Source organism: Nycticebus coucang, chromosome 3 (assembly GCF_027406575.1).
Source record: "Nycticebus coucang isolate mNycCou1 chromosome 3, mNycCou1.pri, whole genome shotgun sequence".
In the NCBI taxonomy this organism is placed as follows: Eukaryota; Metazoa; Chordata; class Mammalia; order Primates; family Lorisidae; genus Nycticebus; species Nycticebus coucang.
The window spans coordinates 15,206,280-15,219,430 of NC_069782.1; the positions used below are offsets into that span (position 1 = coordinate 15,206,280).

Sequence of the window (13,151 nt, forward strand, 5' to 3'; positions counted from 1 at the left end):
TACAGTTTAGAGGGTTTAAATAACTTATGCAAGGTTACAGAGCTATTGAATGGCTAAGCCAGAACCTGAACCTGGGTTGGTCTCTTTGCAAAGCCATAGGTCTTACTACATTAAATTGCCTCTAATGTGGTAAAGGCCAAGGAGGGATAAGAGTTAAGACTTGGAAAATAAGACTTAGACTTAAGACTTAGGGAATAAATACTCTTCCTCAGAAGAAGACAGCCATGATCAGGGAGTCACACTAGATTGAAACAGCCAGCATGTCCTTTTTCAATGTTAAGTATTGATAGAAGAAAAAGAAAGACTGGAACTGGGTGTCCTAAAATGGAAAAAGTACATCAACTCTTTTTTCATTTAATCAAGGAATTGAATGAAAGAAAGGACAAAGAAAGCCAAAGCTATAAATATTAATAATAACCTTGACCTCTTTGGGTATGTTTAGTTAAAAGCACAATCTCTGGAGTCAGGCATATCTAGATTTGGATTCTACTTTAGTCACTTGCTAGCTGTGTCACCTTGAACAAGTTACTTAACCTATTTAGTTAAATAGAACGTTTTTTGGCATTGCATTGATTGAGGGTTTGTATGCTCCCAAATTGCACCTCACCCCACTATCATCAAAACACACACACACACACACACACACACACACACCCACCCTACAAGCCCTCCCAAGCAACATAGTCAGACAATGCAAATACAGCTGACTACAAGCAGATGGAATGACTACCTAACTCCACTCCTCACAGCTTGGGAAGATAAATATTTCCCAGCATGAGCCATCTGGAAAGAAACCCAAAAAAGAAAACAGGTCCAGCCAGAATGGATTTACAGTTTCTATTGGAATGGTGCTTTGGAGAGTTCCTTGGAGCTCACCTTGGCACCTGAGCTGACCCAGAACAACACCCTCCCTCCAGGCTCCTGTTGAAGCAGGGAGGAATGTCACAGTGGGGTAGCCACTGTGGGAGGAGGAAATCACAAATGGAACCTTGTCCCAGAATTTCCAGGCTTCAGGAGACAATGAGGAAACTCCTCCTCCTTCAGGAGACATCAGGAAACTCTTGACTTGGCACCCATAGCTCAGTGAGCAGGGCACTGGCCACATATACCGAAACTGGCAGGTTTGAGCCCGGCCCGGGCCTGCCAAGCAGCAATGACAACTGCAACCAAAAAATAGCCAGGTGTTCTGGCAGGCGCCTGTAGTCCCAGCTATTTGGGAGGCTGAGACAAGAGAATCACTTAAGCTCAAGAGTTTGAAGGCTGCTGTGAGCTGTGACGCTACAGCTCCGTACCGAGGGTGACAAAGTGCACTGCACTGTACCGAGGGTGACAAAGTGAGACTCTGTCTTAGAAAGAAAAACTTTAGGAAACTCTTATTCAACAAGAGGGTCCTTTAAGGGTGGATTTGACACATTCCTTCACTCAAAACTCCTCATGGTTGGATTAAATCCACAGCCTGAGATTGTCAAACTCTCCCTGTACTGCCCCTACCTCTCAAGCCAGCCAACTTCATCTCCCTCAGCTCTTTAAAATGGTCATTCTCACCCTTGGTGACCTCAGTCCCAACAAATACTCCCACCCTAAGCCACATTCTTTACCTGCTCATCTATTCATGAATCCGTTCAATTAGAATTTGTTGAACGCCTATTATAAGCTGTTCACTGTTCTTAACACAAACAGAAGAGAGATGGGTAATGGCAGAGAAGGATAATACCCTCTAGTCCTCAGACTGGTGAGAGAAACACGCCATTACCAGCCAATCACAATACAGGGTGCTAGAGATGTACAGACTGATTCTGCATAAGGACAATTTATTTTCCCCTGACATTGCCCTTATCATACACACACACGCACATACCACACACACACACACACATTTTAGCCCACACTGGCTTTTATTCCCCCCACACTGGTTTCTTTATCTTTTCACACATTTTCAGAATTTCAGCAGCAAGTGTGTGTGTGGCACAGAAACCCACAAAGCAGCACCTGACTACACATCACTTCGCATTGTTCTGTTTCCAACAAACTGCTTCTCTCCATCCCTCATAGCTACAGATTATAAATTAAAGTCTTCACATTACTGAGCATAGAATGAGCACCTGGGAAATCTCTTAGCCTGCCAATCTTTTCTCCAAATTGCATCCAGAGCGATCTTCACAAAACACAGGCATTACCTCCCTTAAATCTTCAGTAGATTCCTTGCTTTGAGGATAAAGATCAAAATCCTAACAAGACTGGAAACACCCGACCTGGTCAACCCGTCTGCCTCTCCAATATCACCTTGCTACACTCTACCCAGCTCTGTCTGCCCTCCCAGGGGCAACCCCTGCCTGGACCTCTTCCTTGCCCATTTTGCATGTTTTTTCCCCTGTTACACAAACGAGAAGGAAACCATTTTGCCTTTTGAATCCTACTCATCCTTCCTATTTTAGCTCAAAGATCCCTTCCTTGGAAACTTTCCCACATCTACCAAACAAACTCAAGTTCCTCTGTCACTTGACTCAGTGAACAAACTCCTTTCTTTCCTTATCTCTATTTGAACTGAAGCCTTAATTAGTGGAGTTATTTGATTAAGGGCTGCCTCCCCCAAGAGGCTATAAGCTACATGGAAACAGTGGCTGTGTGTGGTTTTGCTCACAATAGATCTCCAGCACCTGCCCCAGTATTGATACATATTAAGCGTTCAATAAATATCTGCTGGCTGAATCAACCAATGAATAAATAAAAGTAAACTTAAGTGCCTAAATGTGCCAAGCTCTGTACTCAATCCTGGAAATCCATAGGTAGTTAAGACTGGATCTCTAACCTCCAGGAGTTCAGAGTCAAAGGGAAAAGACAAGAGATCTTGACACAACTTTGACATTTGACCTTCATTATGTCATACTTGCTATATTATAGAGGGTCTTTGCACTTTAGCTCTGGTTTTCAATCAAGGCAGTAAAATTTTGAAACCTTTTTTGAAGTTTTATTTTGTTTTTAACTGACACATAATAATTGTACATATTTGTGGGCTATGGTATAAAATAGGCTATGTTTTTATATGTCTGCTAGGTAGGGCTGTTTGCTCTCTCTTGCTCCCTAAACTCCACAGTTCTGCCCAGGGGCCGGGCTTTAAATAACAGGTTAGGAGGATGAAAGGGAAAAGACTGAAGTCTGATGCCACCTAGTGGCCTGAGTTGGGCTTATCTGTTTGTCAGAACCAGGGACTGGGAGTTTGCTCTTTGCCCCACCTGTTTCTCTGCAGTTAGTGAAAAGTGTCCGTAAGTACAACTAACCCGAGCAGTGTGCCTAGAAAACTAAGGAAGAGGCATAACTAAGATGTCCCTAGGCAGAAAGGACAGTCTGATTGATGGGAAACCCCAAATATGCTTAATCCTAACAGGCAGTCTTGAGGAGGCCAGACATGGCTTGGGCTTGTAATGAAAGTAAAGAAATGAAACTCACAGGTGTGTTCCACCATCATGTAGGCTGAATTTCTAAACTGGAATAGCTGTGCCCATCCTAAAAGATGGTGTGACCTGGGGGCTTCCCCTCACGTTTTTTCTGCACTGCCTTCAGTAATACCCTGTGGATCTGGTCCTCGCTTTTTATGGCAATCTGTTTGAGCCTTAGTGCCACTGATGTTCTCTCTGATCCTTGCCAAATATAAATTTCCTTCTGGTTTTGGTTCTTTGCTGTCACTTGGAAGCGATCTCAAAACCTAATTCAGCTAATAACATTCTGTGAATATCTGCTCTTTACACGTGGTGGTGAGAGAGTCTCAGAATGGTAACACCTGAGTTAAATCTTAACTGACTGAAGGGCGTTAACCTGTCAAAGATAAAGGAAAAGGATAAGTCCATAAAGAGGACAGCTTGAGCAAAGGCATCGAGGCCAAAATTATCACATAATGTGCAAGGAAATGCCTCACACTTGTTTTAAGATGTCCTTTGGCCTTGCCACTCCAAAGTTTGGAGACTCTAGCCCAAAGTATATTCCCCAAAGTCAAATGCGGTCCACATTAAATATAACTTATTTCTAACTGAGAATGGGGTTGACTTGTAGGGACTTGTGGCCATGAGGTCACTCTCTGTAGACATTTATAAATTTTAATTTTTCAAGATTGTTTTGGCAGGTGTGTTCAAGCCAGCGCATTTTTTAACCTTAGGTCTTTAGCACCTGATGAATAAAACAGCAGAGCGCCAGGAAGTTCAGAATTACTTAGGATAATATTCAAATTGGAGAACAAAGAGGGGAGGGCAGGGATATGGGAAATCTCATGTGCCATTTCAGTGACTTGGACTTTATCACAAGCCACTGAAGAATTTTAACCAGAAGAGTGCCCTTATCAGACATGCCTAAAATATAGCTCTAGGGGTGGTGTGGAAGGTGGGTCAGAGAAGATCAAGGCCGGAGACAGGGAGAGTCATTAGAAGGCTGGTGCAGAAGTGAGGCATCCTTTAATGGATGGGAGCTCTAGGATGGCCATCAAGAGATCTGAGTCCACTAATCTGCCACCAATATTTTCCCTTCTTGGACCTCAGTTTGGATCTGCAGCACGTGCCCTGTTGGTATGTGACAAAGAATATCAAAAACATTATGTGCTTGCCTACCTGTGAGCATTTCTCATAATAAAAATGGCTCTCATTTGTAGACCAATGGGCTACGCTTGGCCTGTAAGCATTTTATGTATACGATCTCATTCAATTTTTACTACAGCCCAATAAGGCAGGTATTGTTCTTTTTAATTTTATTTTTTAATTACATGTGATAATTGTACATATTCACGGGGTACATAGTGATGTGCTGTTGAATATAATATAGAGTGATCAGATCAGAGTGGTTAGCATATCCATTATCTCAAAAATTTTTCATTTCTTTGTGTTGGGAACACTCAGTATTCGCTTTCGAGCTATTTGAAACTACACAATACATTATTGTTAACTATAGTTAGCCCACATATTCTTACTCACTTTTTGTAGTTGAGAAAATTCAGATCTAGAGAAATGAGGTAAATCTACAGAGTAAGAGGCAGAAATGGGGTTAAAACTCAGGCATTCTGCTAACTACACAGTATCTCCTTTTACATCAGATAGGCCTCTTAGATAATGCTTCCCTTATCTGCTATGGTAGAAGAACTAAAAAACTGGTATGACAAATATGGCCTTCCACAGACTATAACCTCGACTGAGCACAGGAGTTAGAATCAGGTAGATAGTGTTGTAATGGATCAGGAAGTTATAGGGTTGAATCCAGAACCAGATGACCTGAAAAGTTTCTTATGAGTGTTCTGCATTCCAAGTTGCCAACATTAAGTTCCGTAAAGCAAATGCACTTGGGGAACACACCTTGGTCACAAATTGCCTTTCTGTTTCTTAAGCACAATATATAGGCGTAGAAGATGTCATGGAACTCTACGGCCTCCCAAGTTCATTTGTATTTTTTTTTAAATAGTGACTTTTTGAACAACAACATCTCCTTCTTTTTTTTTTTTTTTTTTTTTTACTAAAGCTGTTTATAAATCTACCCTCCTCTAACCTTTTCATGTTTTCTTTCAGATTCCGCCTCTCTTTGCCAGAATCCAATCGCAGCAATATTGAGGTAGGAATCAGAACACGCGGGGTGGGGAGGCGGTTCCCTGGCAGTGGAAAAATGAGAATTCTCTTTCTGTAGTAAATAGCAGGTTGTTTGTTTTTATGCCTCTTGGGTTGGTGGGGGGGCGGTTGAGACAGTTTTATTTGCCACCCTCAGTAGAATGCTGTGGCATCATAGCACACAACATCCTCCAACTCTTGGGCTCAAGTGATCCTCTTGCCTCAGCCTCCCAAGTAGCTGGAACTACAGGCACCTTGCACAATTCCTAGCTATTTTTAGAGACAGGGTCTCGCTCTTTTTTTTTTTTTTTTGAAATAGAGTCTCACTATGTCACCCTCAATAGAGCACTGTGGCGTCACAGCTCACAGCAACCTCAAACTGTTGGGCTTAAGCGATTCTCTTGCCTCAGCCTTCCAAGTAGCTGGGACTATAGGCGCCCACCACAACACCTGGCTATTTTTTGTTGTAGTTGTCATTGTTGTTTAGCAGACCCAGGCTGGGCTCGAACATGCCACCCTCAGTGTATGTGGCTGGCGCTGTAATCACTGTACTATGGGCACTGAGCCAAGGGTCTCACTCTTGTTCAGGCTGTTCTTGAACTCTTGAGCTCAGGCGATCTACCCTCTTTGACCTCCCAGAGTGCTAGAACTATAGGCATGAGCCACTGAGCCGGGCTTGAGTTCTTGATTTCTCCGTGACTGTAGGTTTGAACATTGAATTTCTTTATTACTCACTTATTGAACCCATTAACTATTAAACAAGAGAGAAACTCTTCAATTTACTTTTATTTATGTAGAAAGAATTTTTTAAAAAATGCTCAAAAGACTGGTAAGAAGAAATCATGCTGGAAAAATAGGCATTCCATCATGCTGGAAAAATAGGCATTTCCATCATGCTGGAAAAATAGGCATTCTCATATTTCATTTTCTTAATAAAATCTCCTCCAGAGCTCAATCTAAAGCCCAGAACCAAAGGAAGAGTCCATATGTAAATTATAAATCAATGATTAAGTTTGTTCTATTCATCTCCTAAAATTAGGTCAAGGCTGGCTGTCTAGATCCCTTTGTTGAGGGGTGGAGGTCTAGCCTGGTGAATTCCTTACTGGAAGAAAATACCCCAACATGCGTCTTGGAAATCCCCCTTTCCCCTTGTTGGCTTCAGGAAGTTCTGCCAAATCACTACTTCATTCTTTCATGAATAACCCTACCACAGTGAAGTAAAGAGCATAGGTATTGGTGTCACTACCACAGTGAAGTAAAGAGCATAGGTATTGATGTCACTACCATGGCGAAGTAAAGAGCATGGGTATTGGTGTCACTATCACGGTGAAGTAAAGAGCATGGGTAGTGGTGTCGGAATGCCTGAGTAGAAGGCTGCCTAGTTCACTGGCAGCCCTATATAAATCATTATTAGCATTAATAGTATTTGTTTGTTTACAAATACTTATTAAGCCTGGACCATTCTAGACAAAACATAAAGTTTCTATCCTCAAGGCACTTACATCCTAGAGCAGTGGCTCTGAACTAGAGTCAATTTTGCCACCCAAGGACATTTGGCAATGTCTGCAGACATTTTTGATTGTCATGATGTGGCGTGGGAGGAGGGATGCTATAGTCACTTAACAGGTAGAAGTGTGTGTGACAGGCTGAGGGTAACACACAGCAAACAAATATATATTGTATGTACTGAAAAATACTACAGAGAAAAGTAAGTAAGAATAGGCAGTGTGAGTTGGTATGGAGCTGGGGATTACAACCTTGGACTTGTTGAAAGGATCAGCTGACATTATACATGAGATGCACCTGCACATTGACTACATGGTAGATATTAAATAAATTATGGCCATTGTATTTACCTTTATAATAATTATTTCCAGCATTGTGATGTCTATGTCAAGGACCAGTATTGCATAATAGTTTTAGACATAAACTCTGAGGCCAAACTGCAAGAATGAACTCCTACTTTAGGGCTATGTGGCCTGGGACAGGTCACTTAATCTCTCACAAGGAAAATGCTTGGGACATGGTAAATACTGAAATTATTACCATGGTCAACAGAAACAGCTATAATATATAAATAGGTCTGGAGCCACAAAGTCAAAGAATTTAGCCAGGAAGCCAAGTAAGAGGCATGGATGGTTGTTTGTTTAATTTTAAAGGAGCATCCTGATTTTCAGGTTGGGAAAATTAGAAGCCAGAAGCAGTAGTGCTAATACTCTGGAAAATGAGCCATGCCTGTTAATCCAGACACTGAGGTCTAAAATATCACTATTACCCCATTCACCATTGGTTAGCAACCCCACGACATGGCCATTTGGTAGATGACAGACTATCATCAATAAGAATCCATAGCTGACCTCCTCATAAATAGTATTTATTGAGTCCAAAGAAAAGGAAAAATGAGTCCAAGTCTGGCCTGTAATCCTCACACTCTGGGAGGCCAAGGTGGGAGGATCGCTTGAGCTCAGGAGTTCGAGACCAGCCTGAGCAAGAGTGGGACCCTGTCTCTACTAAAAATAGAAAAAGTAGCTGGGCGTGGTGGCAGGCACCTGTAGTCCCAGCTGCTCAGGAGGCTAAAGCAGGAGGATCGCATGAACCCAGGAGTTTGAGGTTGCTGTGAGCCCGACCAACACCATGGCACTCTAGGCTGAGTAACAGAGTGAGGCTCTGTCTCAAAAAAAAAAGAGTGCAAGTCTTTCAGGAAGACTCAGGTAAACTGCTTAGTATCAACAGCAGAATGTGCTAAACAGGGCATTTCTGAAAAAATGGCAATGATAAAAACCAGACATTTCATGTATAAGAACTTGTTAATCCCGACAACAACCATGAGACAAGTATAGTACCATCTTCATTTTATGGTTGAGGAAATTGAGGCACAGAGCGGTTCAGTAACTCCCCTAACATCACAGTTACTATTAAAAAATGGTAAAACAAGAGGGAAATCCAATAAGTCTGACTCCAGGGCCACCCTTGCTAAGCTGCAAGAGGCCTCTTATTACCGTTAAGCATATAATAGTCTCAACAAGTATTCACTGAATGAATGGATGTTCATGGTGGTTCATTTGTTTCTAATATCTGAATCTTCCCAGGCACCAATACTTTGTTTAGGTTACACAACTATCATAGTTTACTAAAAATAAATTGAGTATTCTGGTGATGCCCTTGGTGTCCGAGTATAATGTGATACACAGAAACTCCGCAGACTGCCAATTGGGAATTGTATCGGTTGTTCTTGATTGTTCTGATAGGTATCTGAATTGCCACATTTGCTGCCCCCACGTGGTCCCCTTGCCTTTGCCATCACCAAGAGCCAATGCAAAGGGAAGCAGACAACCATCTGGGGTGTGGAAGGGTAGGAGGGTGTGAGGGTGAGGGTGGGGATTAGAAAACCTTGGGATGTGTTTTCCTACACGGCTTAGCATGTCCTTGTGGGAGAATCTAGGTACTGCTTTCTATCCTGTAAGTTCTGGGAAAGTACACTTCCAAACCAAACGCGGTACTTTCAAAGTGCCCTGATTTGGCAACTGATTCCATCTCCTCTTTTATTTTAGGTCTTGAGGTTTGAAAATATCTTATCCTCCATTCTTCACTTCGGAGTCCTCCCACTGGCCAACGGTAAGGGAGTCTCAGAAAACAGTGTGACTCTGATTCGGCTGAATGTGGAAGATTGTCTGGGTCTTTCTATCCAGAAGCCTATACTTCTAGAGTGTTATGAAGATTCCAGACCAGAGCCAGAATTTACAAACTTTGTGCCATTGATGATAGGGTTGCAAAATTAACTAATTTAGGTATTGAAGGCCCAACTCTTGTTAGCAACTCTCTTTGCAAACTCAGCAAGAATGGCTAACTTTGGTTGAGTTAAGAAGATGGAAAACACTCCTTTTAGGCAATGACGAGTCTCCTTCAAGTCAACCGGAAATGAGATGATTTTCCCTGTGGAGTATCTTTGTGATTCCTATGCAAGGACCATTAACAAGATGGACACAGTTTTAATGAATGGCAGTCCCGGACCTTCTCCTTGCACCGTAGTTGTTAGCAAACTGCAGGTCTGGAGCTTGGCTCAGTTAAAATATTTTTAATATTACATGCAGAAATTTTCTTAGGACCCAGTAATCAGTTTCTTAGGAACCAGTAATCAAATAAACTGAGCAAGTTGAAAATAGTATTTTTCCGCTGTCCAGATGCACATAATAACTGGTGCATTTTGTTTATTTATTTATTTATTTTTGAGACAGAGTCTCACTCTGCTGTCCCAGGCTATAGTGCTGTGGAGTCACAGCTCACAGCAAACTCCTGGGCTCAAGTGATCCTCTTGTCTCAGCCTCCAGAGCAGCTGGGACTACAGGCACCTGCCCAACGCCCAGCTAGTGTTTCTATTTTTAGCAGAGATGGGGTCTTTCTCTTGCTCAGGCTGGTCTTGACCTCAAGCAATCCACCCACCTCACCCTCCCAGAGGGCTAGAATTATAGGCATGAGACACACCACACCAACAGGTGCATTTTTATTAAATATAAACAGTTCTTTCAAGAAAATGCTAGAGATATATTAGAAAGAATGGAACCATGGAACCAGGAAGAAGGAAAAGATAAATTATTTTTAATGTGGCTTGTCAGTCTCTTACTAAAAAGTTTGCTGAAACCTCTATGCTTCTTGTAACTAAATACATTACACCTTGTTCTATATTTCAGCAAAATTGCAGCAAGGATTTCCTCTGCCCAACCCACACAAAATCTCATTTGTCAATTCAGATATTGAGGTTCTTGAGGTAAGAATGCAAATCTCTTCACTGACCTTTTTTTTTTTTTTTTTAGTGGAATAAGCCTCCCCTTGCTTTATATTTTATTTTGCCTGCTTCTCTTTTTCCCAGATTAAGGAATTTTATGAACAAAATGTTTCTCTCTTAAACCACAAATAACCATTACAAAATTGATTTAAAAACCAGACCAAGACCAATTTCACTTAGCAGCCAAATTTATTCACTCCACAGTACAAGAAGATGCTCTTTAGCATGCTTGATTTTACTTACTCCACAAGACAATCTGTAAGGCTGGGATTCTTCTTCTTCCCACTTTATAGGCGAAGAAAGTAGAATTTAGAGAGGAGAAATGGCTCAGGTGGTTAGAAAAGGGTGTGGCTAGGACCAGAAACCAAAGACCTTCCTCTGGGTCCAGAGATCTGTTGAGATCTCTTTCCTGATAAAGCATTATAAACCTAACTTCAGAACATCTTTTTTCCTTTCTTTTTGGCATATCTTTTAATCGAAGAGGTAGAAATAAGTTTCTGAAGGAACTCTCCAATCCTGTACACTGCCCTCCCTCTTACTTCCCTGCCTTTCCCCGGCCCCTTCTACACCTACATAAGTCGTATCAGATGACTCCAAAATGGCCCTTTCCTTTGTCTGAAGCACTCACAAAGGGGCAAGGGCAGGGGCAGGGCCCCTGGGTACTCACAAAGGCTACAAATGCAGCAGAAGCTGGTAAAGAAACCATCTCCTCATCGCCCTTCAGGCAAACCCAGATGTGTCCAAGGTTTGACCATATCTTCATGGTTGCATCCTTTTCAGGGTTTCCTTTTGATTTCCACCGACCTGAAGTATGAAACATCCTCAAAGCAGCAGCCAAGCTTCCATGGTTGGGAAGGTCTGAACCGGATAAGCCGACAGTGGAGGAAGAAGTCAGCCCCTTGATTGTCATTTGCACTCCATCCCAAGGATAAACAATCTTAGTACCATAGCTACTGTAAACCCAGAGGGGGAGGCAGTGCATGCTGGAATTTTAAGGCTCTGTGTGAATTGCCTAGGCAGAAAGTTTCTCTTCTCAAGCCTTCAGGGACCTAGAACATGGCAAGCTGTGTTAAAGGGCTGACTAGAGGTGTTTGAATGTGAGTGTATGCAAGCTGCGTGTGCCTGTGTTTGTGTTTGTTCGGGACAAAAAAGATTCTGAGACAAGAGCTAAGCATGTATTTTGAACGGGTGGGTGAGAAACTCTTAAGTCCATATTTATATTGACTGTATTTGTGTTTGTTTGGGTGGAGATCCCTTCTGCTCTCTAGGGCTTTTCCACTACCAGCATATTGGATGTTACTTTTTTTGATGTTGTTTACTGTCCTCCTCCCCCAGAGCCTTCAGATGAGATGGATGTTGTTTTATATTCGCTGTTAGTGTCCCCTGTGTTTGATTAAAATTGTGTTCTATCAATGTCAGTCTTGTTTTTTCTTAATGGAGGAATTTCCTGTTCTGAATTGTTTTTAATAAGGCATAGAAAATGGATGATAATTTAGATTTTTCAATATTCACAAAACTGAATAGTGTGCAAATGTCAAGGCTTGATTTTATTTATTTATTTATTTATTTATTTATTTATTTATTTTGAGACAGTGTGTCACCTGCAGTAGAGCGCTGTGGCATCATAGCTCACAGCAACCTCAAACTCTTGGGCTCAAGCCATCCTCTCACCTGGCTTCCCGAGTAGCTGGAAGTACAGGCGCCTGCCACAATGCCTGACTATTTTTTTTGTGAGACAGGGTCCCGTTGTAGCTCAGGCTGGTCTCAACATCCTGAGGTCAGGCGATCCTTGCGGCTTGGCCTCCCAGAGTGCTGGGATCACAGGCGTGAGCCGCCGCACCCTGCGGAAGCTTGATTTTAGAAAAGAAATTTTTTGCCTCTGAGATTTTTCCAGTAAGAAATAGGGCGACCCCAGGAAACTCTGGAATTTGTATCATTTCTTTATGCTTTAGGATGTTCCCTCCCCACAACAAATTCAATGAAAAGGCAGTGCAGAGTACCAAACCTAGACAATTCATAGTTGATAATATTAATTTCACCAGAGCACCTAGTCAAAGGGGTGAAATTGGGGCAGAGGAGGAGGAAGAAGGAAGAACCCATGTCGATAATGTAAAAAAGGAACAGTTACAACAAACTGCCTTGCAGGGCTTATAGTTGTAGGAAAGCAGAAGAGAGCCGCTCACAGAGTGCTTGCTGTGTGCCCAACCCCATGCTGGTCACTCCATTTCATTTAGTCCCATTTTATGACGGATTGATCACTCAAAGCCAGTATACGGCACATACAGAAATTGAATCTGAAGTCTTTCAGATTCCAAAGTTGCTGTTCCCTACATGAGGCAGGACTGGAAACCGAAATCACTTATCAGTAAGAACCAGAGACATTGTTTGCAGAAGCAGGTCGTGGAGGTCTTAATCCGCAAGGAAGGCTGCCCTGGGAAGCCTTACCCTCGCAGCACGGGTCTGGCTATAACAAATGCCCCCCACAAGTGTTTATTGCAATAAACGATAAACTGTCATGTTTCAGGGTTTGGGACGCTCTTTTCTGACAGAGAAGTTATTTGGTGAATATCCACAATTCCTTCTGAAACAGCACAAATTTTCAGATGTGGTGTTAACATGTTTATCTTTCTCAGCGGCCGGCGTATTTTTTTCCCCTCACTGCTAGGGATGTAAACTCCAAGCCAATGCCTTCACTAGAGCAGGTGAACTTGACCAAGGTGTTTTCATAACCTGCTGAAAACCACTTCCAAAACGAAGTGTAACCAAGATCAAACTAAAAACCACCGGATTCG

At 42.2% G+C, this 13,151-nt stretch overlaps 1 protein-coding gene across 2 annotated transcripts in view; it reads left to right on the top strand.

The window, feature by feature from the left end:
• BPIFC (BPI fold containing family C) overlaps positions 1–11,755 on the top strand; it is a 46,161-nt gene extending 34,406 nt beyond the window's left edge. For both annotated transcript variants that reach the window (XM_053584839.1, XM_053584840.1), the window contains exons 13-16: positions 5,541–5,583; positions 9,128–9,191; positions 10,265–10,341; positions 11,140–11,755. In XM_053584839.1, coding sequence (XP_053440814.1) covers positions 5,541–5,583; positions 9,128–9,191; positions 10,265–10,341; positions 11,140–11,262 — 307 coding nt within the window. In that variant the 3' untranslated portion in view covers positions 11,263–11,755. The remainder of the gene's footprint in view (positions 1–5,540; positions 5,584–9,127; positions 9,192–10,264; positions 10,342–11,139) is intronic.
• The last annotated feature ends 1,396 nt before the right edge of the window (positions 11,756–13,151 follow it).